A 16,782-nucleotide genomic window follows, 5' to 3' on the forward strand; every position below is an offset into this window, starting at 1 on the left:
CTGGTCATGTGACAATGATATCCTTGGCCATTTTGGACAGGAAACAGCTGGGTCTAACTTTGGTCCCTTTTGAGTAAACATCTTCATAATAAAACCCTTGCTGTTTAACACTTTGAACTTCTAGTCTTCCTCCAAATATAACTTAAGACGTAAACTGGCCATATGCATTGCAATCCACTGGATCATTCCACTTATTGTTAAAAAACAAATTGAATTCTTGCTGCAGATCCTAGAGGCACTTTGATAAAGAGAAAATAAATCAAAAGATATCATTGCTGAAACAAAACAGGTACAGTCAGCAATGGGGAAGAAAGAGGAATTCACTGCAGGTAAGAGATGACCAGTACAGAAGAGGCTCATCACCTGCTTATCCTGAAGGAACACTGAGTAATGAGGATTGTCCATGGAGGGCAATGGCTTGAGCTGGGGCAGAGATCCAGAAAGTAAAGGGCTGCACTTTTGGAAAGGCAAATCAGGGCAGGACTGTACACTTAGTGTGGCTGAACAAAGAGACCTTGGAGTGCAGGTTACTTGTTGCTTGAAGGTGGAGTTGCAGGTAGACAGGCTGGTGAAGAAGACATTTGGTACACTTGCTTTTATTGGTCAGTGCATTGACTAGAGGAGGTGGGATGTATGTTGGGCATTGTTTAGGTCACTTTTGTAATACTGCATTCAATTCTGGTCCCCCTATGATAGGAAAGATGTTAACATTGAAGGGATGCAGAAATGATTTACAAGGAAGTTGCCACAGATTTGAGCTCTCTGGAGAGGCTGGGGCTGTTTTCCCTGGAGCATTGTAGATTGAGGGGTGACCTTGTAGAGGTTTATAAAATCATGAGAGGTTTGGGTAGGGTAAATAGGCAAGGTCATTTTCCTAGGATAGGGGAGTCTAAAGCTAGAGGGCATAGGCTTAAAGTGAGAGGGGACAGATTTAAAAGGGACCCAACGGGTAACTTTATAACCGAGGTGGTGCATGTATGGAATGCGCTACCAGAGGAAATGGTGGAGACTGGTACAATTATAATATTCAAGAGGCATCTGGATGGGTATGTGAATCAGTAGGGTTTAATGGGATATGGGCAAAAGCTGGCAAATAAGAGTAGATTAATTTCTGATATCTGGTCAGCATGGACAAGTTGGACTGAAGAGTCTGTTTCTGTGTTGTACATCTCTATGACTTTATAATCTTGTTTTAGACAATATGAAATGTGGTGGTGCTTAAAATATTTGTACATCATGCTCTGCAGATCTCCTCCCCAGTTTCCAGACACATGCAGATCACAAAGATGACATTTTAGATTAGATTAGATTAGATTACTTACAGTGTGGAAACAGGCCCTTCGGCCCAACAAGTCCACACCGCCCCGCCGAAGCGCAACCCACCCATACCCCTATATCTACCCCTTACCTAACACTATGGGCAATTTAGCATGGCCAATTCACCTGACCTGCACATCTTTGGACTGTGGGAGGAAACCGGAGCACCCGGAGGAAACCCACGCAGACATGGGGAGAACGTGCAAACTCCACACAGTCAGTCGCCCGAGGCGGGAACTGAACCCAGGTCTCTGGCGCTGTGAGGCAGCAGTGCTAACCACTGTGCCACCATGTGCTGTGGCACAACAATTGAAAGAGTGGGGAAGATCTTTACAAGGTTTAGTTATCACTACTTGTGAGTGATAATAGTCCATGGCTTGTGTCAGAAGAGTTGATAGACTATCTAAAGCAGAACAGAATTCAATATATTGGATCAGCTCCTCATCATCCAGCAATCCGAGATTTAGCTGAAAGGTTTATTCAGGCAACAAAACATTTTTTGTGAATGGACCAAACAACAGCCCACTCGATAACTGAGTTCTCTGGCACTACTCATTTTAAAATATCGGTTGAGCATAATGTCTGATTTGATAAAACCACACATGACGAAAGATATTGAAAACCTGATTCTGTTGATTCCTGGGAACAATAAGAGAACAAGGCAAAATGCCATACTTTCCGAAATGCCAAGAAGTGTTGGTGAGGAATTGCACCATTCGGGAGATGTGATTACCTACCATTGGTTGGTTGACTCCTACATTGTGCAGATGTAGAATGGTGCAGATATGCATATCAACTCTTGGGAGCAAAGAATGTGCCAGAGACAACATTAACCTAAGATTGTCAAATAACTGCCAAATAGAGACCTGGATATACATGAGGACAGAATAGTAACTGAAGCATCTGTGGGAGACACTACCTTCGTGGACGAGATAAAATGACATTGTGCAAATCTCCAAACATGCTGTCAGCTCAGGAAAAGACTGACAAATGATGCTGTTAGCATACCTAGGACACCAGAGATTAAAAGCAACTAGAAATATAAACAATGTGGGTGTGCCAACAATCACACTGGAATCAACATCCTCTAGAATGTCTTGCCTACTGACTGTATACGACTAATTACTGTAAGTGGTTTCATTGCAGGAATGTCTGCTGTAAAAGATGTATACATATGGTGGGCTGTCACTTTAAGATTGTGATCACATGATGATGACATCATTGACCACTTTGAGCAGGAAATATGGATCATCATTCTCACCTCAAGGGGAATGTCCAGCCATAAAAGTCCATTTCTGAAATCTTTTTTAAAAAGGAACAACTCTTGCAGTTATGCCAGCTTGGTGTGATTTGTATAGGACATTAATTTCTAGGTCAACACACTTCATTGCTACTACCTGCACAAACCGACAGTGAATGGATGTATGCTTATCGAGGATATACAGGAATGTAGAGGTGGAGTTACAATCAGATCAGCCATGATCTTATTGAACAGTGGAGCAGGCTAGAAGGGCTGAATGGCCCACTCTTATTCATAAAGTTCACCAGCAAAAACTCTAAACATGGGTATGTTAAAGTACACTGTGGCAAAATGTACTTTGATAAATCAGTCAATTCTGTTGAAAGGTAGTCGCTGTATGCTTTGTTTTGCTGCAGATATATTTGTTAACTCCCCAGTGGTATGCGTCTTAAGTGTAAACAACATGAGTTGAAATCCATTGCTTCGTCTGAATCACCAGTTACATACGTTTTCATAAGGAATCAGTGTACTTAGGGAGTGGCACTGGGGTAAGGGGGACGGGCTTGGGGCATTCAGATGTGGGTTAATAGGAGGTGGGGCACTGCATATGCATAATAATAATCTTGAAGTTATTTCTTAGTCTCGCTTTGATTTTGGGGCTGAGAGTTTTGATTCTTTTCTGTAATAATTTTGAGTTACTTGGAATTTATTCACGTACAGGTGAATTGCAAACTAGTGAATCCAGATTCTGATCAGCATGGTAACACTCGCTCTGGAAAGGATCTGAAATTATCTTGAGGTCACATCCTTGCTGTAGTCCAACCTGATCCTGCGTAGACATTAATGAGTAATTTTGAGAGAAATGGGCTGGTTTCCTGGGAGACATCAATTGTGTTTCAGGCCACCCCTCAGCTTCGCAAGTGGGAGGGAAGGGTGATCTGACCTTTGAACTCGTGCTGATATGGAACAGAGTGGTCATGATCTTTTTCTTGCAAGTCTGATGGTCCTTGTGTGACAGTGAAGGCATGTCATGTTGTATTGTTTGCTGAATTTGTATTGGTCAGCTGTACAAGCAAGTGATATCAAAAGTTTTACTTGACGTCAGCCTGGAATTTGGCTGAATGGTTTGTGCCCGTGGAGTCTTCCAGTATCTTAAGTGTATACAAAGCTCTCTGCCCAACATTTCGGTTTGTACCAAGTCTCATTTACTTGTTATCCCTGTGACACTGAATCTCACTGGCCTCTGGTTCTGTCACACTTTTTTTTATTTTAAATTCCGCAACCTCATTCCTTTTTTATCTTTGCAACATCATACCATCTTTTGAGAACCTTGTATTCCTTCAACTCTGGCACTTGGTGCAACCGTGACTTCCTCAGCCATTGGTGAATGTATCTTCAGCTGTCAAGGCAGAGTTTTGTTGAACTTCCTGTCACCCCCTTTCCCCCTCTCTTGCTCTGAAGACAATTTTTAAAAAAAAACCTGTCTTTTTGATTAAGCTGTCCATATGTATTGATGCTGAGTTGAAGGCAAAGGTGCTTCTGCCTCTGCTTGGATGTTTTACTGCAGATTCCATTACACTATAAGGCTGTTCAGGCCATCAACACCATACTACAATAATGTAATATAAAAATGTATTCGTTTATTTTTACAAGGACACAGGGCTCGATGATCTTTGATTTTACACTGCTGTTGCTCAGTTAAGAGACAGAAATTGTTTTTCTATTGAGGGTATTACTCTGGAGTTGAAGTATGGGTGTCAGCAGAGGGAGCTGTAACCTCACTTTTCAATGAGGCTGATCTTAACCCTATGACAAGCCCAGTGAAAACCAGGTAGGTGAGCAGCTAAGATTGAACCAATTTCTGCCCAACTCTAACTCTTATTGGCAGGATTTCCTGTTCCTGAGTTTAGTTTGCACTCCCTCCTAGTATAGGTGGCTATCTGCAAATTGGACCTTCATATCCCATAATAACCAGGATCTGATCCTAGAATCCACCCTGGGTTTTCTGCCAGGCTGAAATCCGTTGACGCTTTGCACCATCTGCCAAGAAAGAGACAATCCATTACAGTCAGAAACTCGTCTTTTTGGGAGGCCAGAAAAACCTGTCCCGACCACACGAGGATGCCCTATGCTCTAGTGGTATTTTCCAATGCTATAGAAGCCAGTGAGAGGTAATGATTGTCCTATGTTTTCCCTTCCATTTCTAGCAACACATGCTATTCGCAATCTACAATCTGAGTTTCACGTTTGCCTCATTTTCTCTAGACAATGCAAATGCCAAGGAGATTTTGGAATACTTGGACTTTGTGAAGTTCCACATGAAAGTTTGTAACCATGATTCCATTGTGAAACTGCTGGGCTGCAGGACAGAGAAACTACCCCTCTACATCTTTCTGGAGTATGTGAGCGGGGGCTGCCTATTGCATTCATTGTGGCAATTACGTGAGGTTTGTGGATAGCTTTTTTTTGTTTCAAAGTTCATTATCACAGTAGTGTTGCACATTATAGGAGTACAATTATTGCCTTGATGTCAATAGTTACAAATGGTTGTATTATAATTGTTGTACAATTTGTGTTTGATAAGGGATGACTGAAATGTTCAATTCCTGAGTCAGAATGATTAATGGCATCATCATTGCCACCATTGGTTAGAAACTCAACTGGACCAACTGTATAAGCACCATGACTACAAGATCAGGCAAGAGGCTGGGAATTCTACGATAAGTAATTTGCATGATTTACAATCCTCTCAATTCAGCAGGATCAACATTGTTTCTGATGTTCAGAATGTCCTGCTTACCTCACTTAATCATGTACTCCAATGTTTCCAATAGTTCCCTAATAACACATGCTAGGCAAGCTGGCCTAGAGAAATCTGCTTTCTTTCTGCCTTGATTCTTCAATAGAAGTGGTTTTCAAATCTGTTGGGATCTCTTGTAAAATCTAGGGAATTTTGGATGATTGCAGTCATTGTCCAATATCTGCAGTTGCTTCTTACAAGATTCTAGGATGCAAGAAATGGCCAAATCACCGCTGGAATACTGTGAATTGTTCTGGTCTCCTTTATCTAAGGGAAAAAAGAACAGCTCATTAGATTGGTCTGAGTGTAGAGAGGCTGTTCTTAGGTAAGTAGGTTTGGTGTTTAGAAGAATGAGAAACAACTTTATTGAAATATCCTTAAAAGGATTTGCCATGGTAGACATGGAAAGGTTGTTTCCACTGAAGGGAGAGTCAAGAACCAGAGGACATCATCTTAGAGTAAGGGATTGCTCATTTAAGTCAAATGAGGAGGAATCTTTGAGTGTGGTGAATCTGTGGAATTCTACAGAGGGCTGTGGGGGCTGGGTAATTAAATATGTCCAAGGCTGATACTGATTTTTAATCAGTAAAGGAATCTAGGATTGTGGGAAACAATAGGACAGTGGAGTTTGGGATTATGACATCAGCTATAATCTTATTGAATAGAACAGTAGATTCAATAGGCTGAATAGCCTGCTTCTTCTACATCTTGTGTTGCAGGTCATCAGGTTCAGGAATGTGTCAGCCTTTTAAGCCCAATTGTTTTCCTTGCACTTTTTCTCTGATGCTCATTATTCTAAATGTCTCTTCCCTTATGCCCCATGAATTTCTTCTCCTGTTGTTTTTGGGATGCTTTTGTGTCTTGTACAAGTACAAAATACAAATTCTCTGCCATTTCCTTGTATCTGATTATTTCCCACTTTCAGTTGCTGAAGGGACCAGTACTTACTTTTTATTAATGCTTCCCTTTTCATGTAATTGTTGTTTGTTCTTTTATGTCTAACTTGTTTGCGCTCATTCTAATTTTCCCCTTGTAAACGTTTTGCAGTTATTTTTTTGCTGGTTTTCAAATGCTTGCAAATTTCTGCTCTTCCAGTAGCCTCGAATGCCATTTCTTTCAATTTCATCTATCTTTCAACTTCCTGAGTTGTGCATCTTTCTTGTCATCTGTCTTACTCAAATAGAGTTTTGAGACAGAGCAAATATCTGTCACAGTTTCTCTATATCCTTACAATCTTTTTATCTAAGTTTTGAATATCAGCTTCAGCTCCAAAACATTGACCGTCAAAGTAGCTATCAAATTCGACAATGTTATGATCAATGTTTTGAACATGATGTTTACTGTGCAGTCATTAATTATTCTATTTCCTTTCTCATCACCAGGGCTAAAATAGCCTGTTCCCTGGTTGGTGCCAGAATATATTGTCGCGATGCGCTCTAAATTGGAATCACAGCTACTTTTGCCAATGTGATCGATCTAATCCATTCAAAGTGTCCATTTTTATTATGGGATTTGTTTTTTTAACAAGAATTAAAGTACCACATAACTTTGATATAATACGTAATAGTTTATAGTTAATGGTAAAAGACTTTAAGAATATTTTAAGAACATCACAATGGTAAGGGAGTGGCATTGGGAGAAATATGTGATATACGTGATGCCAAATGGGGCAGCAGAGTTGCTCAGTGGTTTGCAATGCAGCCTCAGTACCAGGGACCCAGGTTCAATTCCAGTGTCTGGTCTGCGTGGAGTTTGTGTCTTTTCCTGGTTTCCTCTGAGTGCTCCCATAGTCCAAGGTTGTACAGGTTAGGTGGATTGGCCATGCTAAATGGTTCTGTAGTGTCCAGGGATCTGTAGGTTAGCCATGTGAAATGCAGGGTTACAGGGATAGGATGGGGGGAGGTTGGCCTCAGTGGGATGTTGTTTGGAGGTCAACGTGGACTCGATGGGCCGAATGGCCTGCTTCCAGACTTAGGAATTCTGTGATATTTATTTATTTTAATGGTAATCTATCAGTGGCAATGCCGAATTGTAGACTCTGGCCGATGTTCTTGGAGCGTGGGTTCAAATCTTATTATGGGTCTAAATTAGAGTGATGCTGGAAAAGCATAGCAGGTCAGGCAGCATCAGAGGAGCAGGAAAATCAATGTTTCGGGCAAAAGTCCTTCATCAGAATGAAATTTAATGTAACAAATTAAAAGTTAGTTCACTGACCATTGCTGTTTGTTGTTTGAGGGTGGGGAGTGGGGGTGGGAGCAATGGAAGAGTCATGTTCATTAATCTTCCTTGGGGGAAGAAGATCTATTGGGTCCAGGTCAGGTAGCCAGTGTGTATCTCCAGACTCTCAGCAATGTCATTTGGTTCTTAACCGCTCTCTAAAATAGCTCAGCATGTTATTCAGTTCAAGGGCAATTGGAGAAATGCAACAAATGCTGGCCTTCCCTGATACACTCTTAACCCACTCCAGAATGAAGAAGATCAAAAATACCAAGTTTTGTTTTATATCCATTCTCACTCTGAATAAGAGAGGCCAACCCCCAGTGATACAAGGTAAATGGAGGAACTTACTGAGTTAATGTAAAGCAATGGTAAATAACGGAAAATTGTCTGAGGATAAATACCAGTCCAACAGCTCATGGATTCTGCCCCAGTTCAGTAGAAGCAAATAGGTAATTAAATTAGGGAGACATTTGTTACAGAAGCTCCATTAGGAGTAGCTCCATTATTTGAGAGAAGCAGACCAGGAAAGTGCAGACCTGAGTTTGAGGCCAGTTGTTGGGAATTACTGCATCTAACATTGGTAAATAGACTGAGTAGATCGACAAAAATGAACAGAACAGCTAGTGTCAGCTTGGGAAGGATGGGTAATGTTTATTGAACTTACATATATTTCATGGAGGTCATTATCCTAGTAATATGACAATGTTTATGCGTGTTGCCTTTGTTGACTGTTGGAATGTGCATTATGATCAGGTTCTACACTGAAGATTATCGGTAACAACATCGGCACAGTCTCCAGGGTAAATGCAGCATGGGGTTGGTAACTGGTTGGGAGGCAGTTGATGGTAGGGATAGATCGTATGGCATCTGATTGACTGGATGGAACATGTGGTGTTTGCCTTGGATTCATATTGCAAACTTTACAAAGATTAAGTCAATTTCTTGGATAAAAGATCAGAAGATTGTGTATTCAAGTTTAATAGCTGCTCCAATCCCAGAGGACTGGAGAATTGCTAATGTCCCCTTGTTTAAGAAGGGTAGCAGGGATACTCCAGGTAATTATAGACCGGTGAGCCCGACGTCAGTGGTAGGGAAGCTGCTGGAGAAGATGCTGAGGGATAGTATCTATTTAAATTTGGAAGAAAATGGGCTTATCAGTGATAGGAGCACGGGTTTGTGCAGGGAAGGCCATGTCTTACCAACTTAATAGAATTATTTTGAGGAAGTGACCAAAGACATAGGAGTGGAAGTAAGGCCATTCGGCCCATCGAGTCCACTCCACCATTCAATCATGGCTGCTGGGCACTTCAATTCCACTTACCCGCATTCTCCCTGTAGCCCTGAATTCCCCGAGACAACAAGAATCTATCAATCTCTGCCTTGAAGACATTTAGCGTCCCGGCCTCCACTGCACTCTGCAGCAATGAATTCCACAGGCCCACCACTCTCTGGCTGAAGAAATGTCTCCGCATTTCTGTTCTGAATTTACCCCCTCTAATTCTAAGGCTGTGTCCACGGGTCCTAGTCTCCTCACCTAACGGAAACAATTTCCTAGCATCCACCCTTTCCAAGCCATGTATTTTCTTGTACGTCTCTATTAAGTCTCCCCTCAATCTTCTAAACTCGAATGAATACAATCCCAGGATCCTCAGCCGTTCCTCATATGTTAGACCTACCATTCCAGGGGTCATCCGTGTGAATCTCCGCTGGACACGTTCCAGTGCCAGTATGTCCTTCCTGAGGTGTGGGGACCAAAACTGGACACAGTACTCCACTTGGGGCCTAACCAGAGCTTTATAAAGTCTCAGTAGCACAATGGTGTTTTATATTCCAACCCTCTTGAGATAAGTGACAACATTGCATTCGCTTTCTTAATCACAGACTCAACCTGCATGTTGACCTTTAGAGAATCCTCGACTAGCACTCCCAGATCCCTTTGTACTTTGGCTTTACGAATTTTCTCACCATTTAGAAAGTAGTCTGTGCTTTTATTCTTTTTGCCAAAGTGCAAGACCTCGCATTTGTTCACGTTGAATTCCATCAGCCATTTCCTGGACCACTCTCCCAAACTATCTAGATCCTTCTGCAGCCTCCCCACTTCCTCAGTACTACCTGCCTGTCCACCTATCTTCGTATCATCGGCAAACTTCGCTAGAATGCCCCCAGTCCCTTCATCCAGATCATTAACATATAATGCGAACAGCTGTGGCCCCAACACTGAACCCTGCGGGATACCGCTCATCACTGGCTGCCATTCTGAAAAAGAACCTTTTTTATCCCAACTCTCTGCCTTCTGTCAGACAGCCAATCCTCAATCCATCCCAGTAGCTCACCTCGAACACCATGGGCCCTCACCTCGCTCAGCAGCCTCCCGTGTGGCACCTTATCAAAGGCCTTTTGGAAGTCTAGATAGACCACATCCACTGGGTTTCCCTGGTCTAACCTACTTGTCACCTCTTCAAAGAATACCAACAGGTTTGTCAGGCATGACCTCCCCTTAGTAAATCCATGTTGACTTGTTCTAATCAGACTCTGCTCTTCTAAGAATTTAGAAACCTCATCCTTCATGATGGATTCTAGAATTTTACCAACAACCGAGGTTAGGCTAATTGGTCTATAATTTTCCATCTTTTGTCTTGATCCTTTCTTGAACAATGGGGTTACAACCGCAATCTTCCAATCATCCGGGACTTTCCGTGACTCCAGTGACTCTTGAAAGATTTCAACCAATGCCTCCGCTATTTCCTCAGCCACCTCTCTCAGAACTCTAGGATGTATCCCATCAGGGCCAGGAGATTTATCAATTTTAAGACTGTTTAGCTTTTCTAGCACTATCTCTTTTGTAATGACAACCATACTCAACTCAGCCTCCTGACTCCCTTTAATTGTTGGGATATTACTCCTGTCTTCCACTGTGAAAACTGACGCAAAGTACTTGTTAAGTTCTCCTGCTATTTCCTTATCTCCCATCACTAGGCTTCCAGCATCAATTTGAAGTGGCCCAATGTCTACTTTTGTCTGTCATTTGTTTCTTATGTATTGAAAGAAACTTTTACTATCGTTTCTAATATTACTGGCTAGCCTACCTTCATATTTGATCCTCTCCTTTCTTATTACTCTCTTTGTTATCCTCTGTTTGTTTTTGTAGCCTTCCCAATCTTCTGATTTCCCACTGCTCTTGGCCACTTTATAGGATCTCTCTTTTTCTTTAATACATTTCCTGACTTCCTTTGTCAGCCATGGCTGTCTAATCCCTCCCTGGATAATCTTTCTTTTCTTGGGGATGAACCTCTGTACAGTGTCCTTAATTATACCCGCAAACTCCTGCCATTTTTGCTCTACTGTCTTCCCCACAAGCCTCTGCTTCCAGTCTATTTTTGTCAGTTCCTCTCTCATGCCCTCATAATTACCTTTATTTAACTGTAACACCATTACATCCGATTTTGCCTTCTCTCTTTCAAACTCCAGACTGAACTCTACCATATTATGATCGCTAATGGATGGTTGATAGAAGGACTGTAGATGCCATATACATGGACCTCAGTAACGCATTTGATAAGATGCCCCTTGGTAGGCTGATGGAAAAAGTGGAGTCACACGAGGTCCAGGATGTACTAGCTAGATGGATAGAGAACTGACTGGACAGCCTGAGATGACAGAGAATAGTAATGGAAGGAAGTTTCTCAAAATGGAGAACTGTGACCAGCGATGTTCCACATGGATCCGTGCTGGGACCACTGTTTGTGTTAAATGTGAATGATCTGGAGGAAGGTATAGGTGGTCTGATTAGCAAGTTTGTAGATGACACTAAGATTGGTGGAGTAACAGATAGCAAAGGGGACTGTGAGAGAATGCAGCAGAATATAAATCGATTGGAGAGTTGTGTGGAGAAATGGCAGACGGAGTTCAATCTGGGCAAATGTGTGGTGTTTTGGAAGATTCATTTCAAGAGTGAACGATATGGTAAATGGAAAAGTCCTGGGGAAATTTAATGTACAGAGAGATCTAGGTGTTCAGGTCCATTGTATCCTGAAGGTAGTAACACAGATCGATAGAGTGGTCAAGAAAGCATACAGAATTCTTTCATAGAACATAGAACAATACGGTGCAGAACAAGCCCTTCGGCCCTCAATGTTCTGCCGACCCATGAACTAATCTAAGCTCATCCCCCACATTATCCCATCATTCATGTGCTTATCCAAGGATTGTTTAAATCTCCCTAATGTGGCTGAGTTAACTACATTGGCAGGTAGGGCTTTATCGGATGGGCTATTGAGTACAAGGGTTGGCTGGTTATGTTACAGATGTATAGGACTTTAGTTTGGCCACATTTGGAATACTGTGTACAGTTCTGGTCACCACATTACCAAAAGGATGTGGATGCTTTGGAGAGGGTGCAGAGGAGGTTCACCAGGATGTTGCCTGGTATGGAGGGTGCTAGCGATAAAGAGAGGTTGAGGAGATTAGGATTATTTTCATGAAAAAGACAGAGGTTGAGAGAGGACCTGATTGAGATCTACAAAACCGTGAGAGGTATTAACAGGGTGGATAGCAAGAAGCTTTTTCCCAGAGTGGAGGACTAATTACTAGGGTCATGAGTTCAAAGTGGGGGAGGAAATGTTTAAGGGGGATATGCGTGGAAAGATCTTTACGCAGAGGGTGGTAGGTGCCTGGAACGTGTTGCCAGCGGAGGTGGTAGAGTCGGGCATGAGAGCATCATTCAAGGTGCATTTCGATACATACATGAATGGGCAGGGACCAAAAGGCTGCAGACCCTGAGGAAATAGGTGACAAGTTTAGATCGAGGATCTGGATCAGCGCAGGCTTGGAGGGCTCAAGGGTCTGTTGCTGTGTGTAATTTTCTTTGTTCTTCTTATTCCTCCACATGAAGTATAACGTTCTGTAGTTAAGAGGTTACAGCTGAAAAGGATAGATAAAATGAGCAGGCAAACTCAAAATGGAAGTCAGTATACCAAAATGAGAGGAAATTCACTTTGATCCAAGAAAGAGAAACTGGATTATTTTTTAAATGGGGACAGACTTGATTGTCGTGTTCATGTCTACAAACTGCTAAAGGCAAGGATGCAATTAGAAAGAGTTTTATAGTAAACTAATGGAATCTTGATCTTAACCTTGTATTTCAGCCCTCTCAAGAATAAGTGCCAGTTTTATGAAGCATTGGTCAGGCCTCACTGCATCTCAGGAGATTCACCTGGAATTCTAGGGACTAAAAGGGTTAAATTATGAGGATCGATTTGCCCCACATTCCCTTGCATTTAAAACGTCATTGTTGGCCTAATTGAGTGTTGGAGTCGAAGAGCGATCAGAGACAACTTGCTAGAAATGTTCCCGATTTTATGAATTGCTCTGAATGAACAAAGAACAATACAGCACAGGAAGAGACTTTTTGACTCGCTAAGCCTGCACCAAAACATTTTGCCCTAAAGCTGTCGTCACTTATAGGATTTGTATCTTTACTCCTTTCCTATTCATGTATTTATCCAGGTGTTCCTTGAATGCTGCTATTGTGTCTGCTTCCACCACCACCTCCAGGCACTCGCCCCAATTTGTGTGAAAAATTTGCCTTATCCATCTCTCTTAAACACGCCCCATCCTCCAAATACACTGGTATAAATGTGACATTTGTCTGGATTAAACTCAAGCTGCCATTTTGTGGAACCTCAGATGATTGACATTTATACCACGGAATTGGATATTTAGCATAAGACCTTAGTCTTTGCCCTGTAGATTGTGGAACTTCATGTGCAACTCCAAGTAGTTTGTCATAGTCATGCAGGTCTACAGCACTTTCTTTTAAAAAAAAAAGACCCTATTGGCCCATCATATCAACACCTGCCAAAAACAGCCGCCTAACTATTGTTTTTCAGCACTCTTCCATAGTCTGTATGCCTTAGCATTGCCAGTATATCTTTCTAAAGTGTTCTGAAGGTTTTTGAATCTATTATCCTCACAGGAAGTGGGATTCAGATTCCCAGCCCCCATCTGGGTGGAAAGGTTTTTGCACACATCTCCTCTAAACCTCTGGAGCTTTCCCTTAAATCTGTCCTCCTGGTCATTGATCCCTCCACCAATGGGAGTCTCTTCCTGCCTACCCTATCTATGCCCTTCATAACTTTATACAAGTCAGTCATGTCCCCCTTCAGACTCCTCTGCACTAAGAAAAGCAACCCTGTCTGTCCAATCCCTCTCCTTAACTGAAACTCTCCAGTCCAGGCAATATCCTGGGAAATCTCCTCTGCACCCTCTCCAGTGCAATCACACCCTCCTGCAATGTGTGTTCCAACATTGCATACAACACTCCAGCTGTGGCCTACTCGACACTTTTACACAACTCCAGCAGCACCTCCCTGCTCTTAAACTCTGTGCCTCAACTCATAAAGGCAAGTATTCCATATGCCATCCCTAACCATTTTAACCATTTTGTCCTGATACCTTAAGGGACTGATGGACATGCACACCAAGGTCCCTCTGATTCTTGGTCCTTCTGAGGGTCCAACTGTTCATCATGTATTTCCTAGCCTTGTTTGTCCTGTTCAAGTGCATTACCTTGCATTTCTTCAAGTTCAATTTAGTTTGCCATTGGTAATCTTAAATGTTATGGTGGTATCTGCCCAATCCACCATTTCAGGCTGAGAGTTCCAGATATCCATCATCCTCTAGTTGGGAAAAAAACCGCCTTTCTAAACCTGCTACTTCAAAGCCAAAATCTCTGCCCCCTGGTTACAGATCCTTTAACAACTGTAGTGGTGGTCTCTGTTGAATGGTCAGTGAAATAGCAAGAGATGACACACCCTTTTAAGGATAAACACACCATATTAAGGAATGATGTGAAAGTGCCTATGTTGAACTGGAATCAACAAAGTCAGAAGTCACAGGACACCAGGTTATAGTCCAACAGGTTTATTTGAAATCACAAGCTTTCACAGGTGAAGTGACCTCACTTCCCTTCACCTGAAGAAGCAGCACTTCAAAAGTTTGTAAATTCAAAGAAACCTGTTGGACTATTACCTGGTGTCCAGTGACTTCTGACCATATTAAGGAACAGGGTAGGAATATTTGTTTACAAATAAGGCAAAAAATGGAATTCCGTTCCCATACCATAGCTCAAAAAGAGAACATTGCAGTCCTTTGGAGTGTAGGGTTACCCACAATGCTATAGGGAAGAAGGTTCAGGATTTTGACTTCATGTAAATGAAGGAATGGTGATATATTTCCAAGTCAGATGGTGAGTTGCTTGGAGGGGGGGGATAACTTTCTTACAAGGCCCATGGGGATTAACTAATGAATCTCCTTGTGAAGGTCATTGAATATGGAGTCCTATATAAAACCGATTCCGGGATGGGTCTGCAGAACAGTCTGTATTGGGATGGTAAATAGCCCATATATGTCACAAGAAGGGGCTCTATTTTGATGTTCAACAATAAATGAGTTTCCTTTCCAGTCAGGCTTCCTGAGATATTCCAGAGAGGAACTTTCAGGAGGTGGTGTTCCCATGTATCTGCTGACTGTGGATGGTAGAGGTCGTGAGTTTTGAAGAAACTTTGAGGAGTCTTGGTGAGTTGTTATGGTTCATTTTGTGGATGGTAGATGCTGCTACCACAGTGCATTAGGAGAGGAGGGAACGAATGTTTTAACGTGGTGGTTGCAGTGCTGGTAAAGTGGACTGTCTGTTGTGAATACTACTAAGCTGTGACTGATACCTGCAGCTCCAACAAGTGGGGGGAGAGTCCATCACACATCTGCTGTGAGCTTTGTAGATTGGGACAAGCTTATTGAAGACAGGAGATGAGTTTCTCAGCCTCTTCCCTGCTCTTGTTATTACAGTATTTTAAGTCGCTGGTCTGGTTTGATTTCTGGTCAATGATAAGTTCCCATTGAATTTCAAGACAAGATAGTCAAAATAATAGACATTAAGATTCCACAATGAACGGTCTGTTCTAATCCAGACTTGATTTTGAACCTAGGAGCCAAGGATGGTGTTTTGAGAATGGCAATATTTACACTTTTTTCCCCATTCTCATATACTTCTGTACACGTGACAATAACATTTAATTCTAATTCTTTGCACCTTTTGTTTTCCAGTGATGGAATAAGGCTGCAATTGTATAGTGTTGGGATTCAATGTTTGCATCCGTTGAGTTTACTTGGAAAAGTCAGTTTGTTATCCTAATACCTGTTCTTTATGTCTCAATAGACTGCAGCTGAATCTGGGGAAGTAGTGCTGAATCTCACAGAGAAAAGTATGTACAGCATTGCAAAGCAAGTAGCGTGTGGATTGGTAAGTTTATGCTGGAAATACTGCTTTAACTTGGGTCCTCTAGCTTATCTCTCCACGCTTCAGGCTCACTGCCTTCATTCCTGATGAAGGGCTTTTGCCCGAAATGTCGATTTCGAAGCTACTTGGATGCTGCCTGAACTGCAGTGCTCTTCCAGCACCACTAATCCAGAGATGATGGTCAGATCTATGATGCATATTTAGCCTCTATTTTCATTATTGAAGCTAGGCAGATACTGTAGTGAATCACTATTAAAACTATAAAAGATATATATAGTGACATTCAAGCAGTTTTGGGCAAGTTTCCTTTAGATCATCTCACTACAACAGAACTTTCCAAAAGTTGCACAAATAGCCCCTCGTTAATTCTGGAAAATTATAGCCTTACTCAAGTAAAACATTTTCACACAAATTGACATTGGGACAAGTTAACGAATTGTAACTTCGGAGGAAGCTTTATTTTGGCGACTGGAAATCTGAAGTAAAAGCACTAAAGGTTGGTAACATTCAGTGAAGAAAGAACAAGAGATAACGTTTCGGGTTAATCATCTGACTCTGAGATATTAGTGGAGGTGTTAGATTTCTCACCAAACATAGATTCAAGTGCCAATACTTAACCCAAGTGATGCAACTGACTGATTTGCCAAGATGTACCATTCTGCATTGAAATAATTTATATTTGCTTCTTTGTGCTGTTCTGTTTCTCTTTTCATAAGATTGGAGAATTTGAGAATTTTGGGCAGTTCTTAATATAGGTAGTGCTGGCACAATGGGCTGAATGGCTTCCTTCTACACAGGGATAATTTTATGATTCTGAGTACCACAGCAAAGACGTGAACACCTTAGAAAGACTTCCGAGGTGGTTTCCCCAGAGGTGGGAGAGAAATTGGGAGAGTTTGTTTTTCTTAA

General features: G+C 41.9%; 1 protein-coding gene across 1 annotated transcript in view; it reads left to right on the forward strand.

Annotated features, from left to right (window-relative positions):
• LOC140486863 (tyrosine-protein kinase STYK1) overlaps positions 1-16,782 on the forward strand; it is a 97,550-nt gene that overhangs the window by 52,737 nt on the left and 28,031 nt on the right. The window contains exons 5-6 of the mRNA XM_072585913.1: positions 4,823-5,004; positions 15,793-15,876. Of these exons, the coding sequence (XP_072442014.1) occupies positions 4,823-5,004; positions 15,793-15,876 (266 nt within the window). The remainder of the gene's footprint in view (positions 1-4,822; positions 5,005-15,792; positions 15,877-16,782) is intronic.

This window comes from Chiloscyllium punctatum, chromosome 16 (genome assembly GCF_047496795.1).
Source record: "Chiloscyllium punctatum isolate Juve2018m chromosome 16, sChiPun1.3, whole genome shotgun sequence".
Taxonomy (NCBI): Eukaryota; Metazoa; Chordata; class Chondrichthyes; order Orectolobiformes; family Hemiscylliidae; genus Chiloscyllium; species Chiloscyllium punctatum.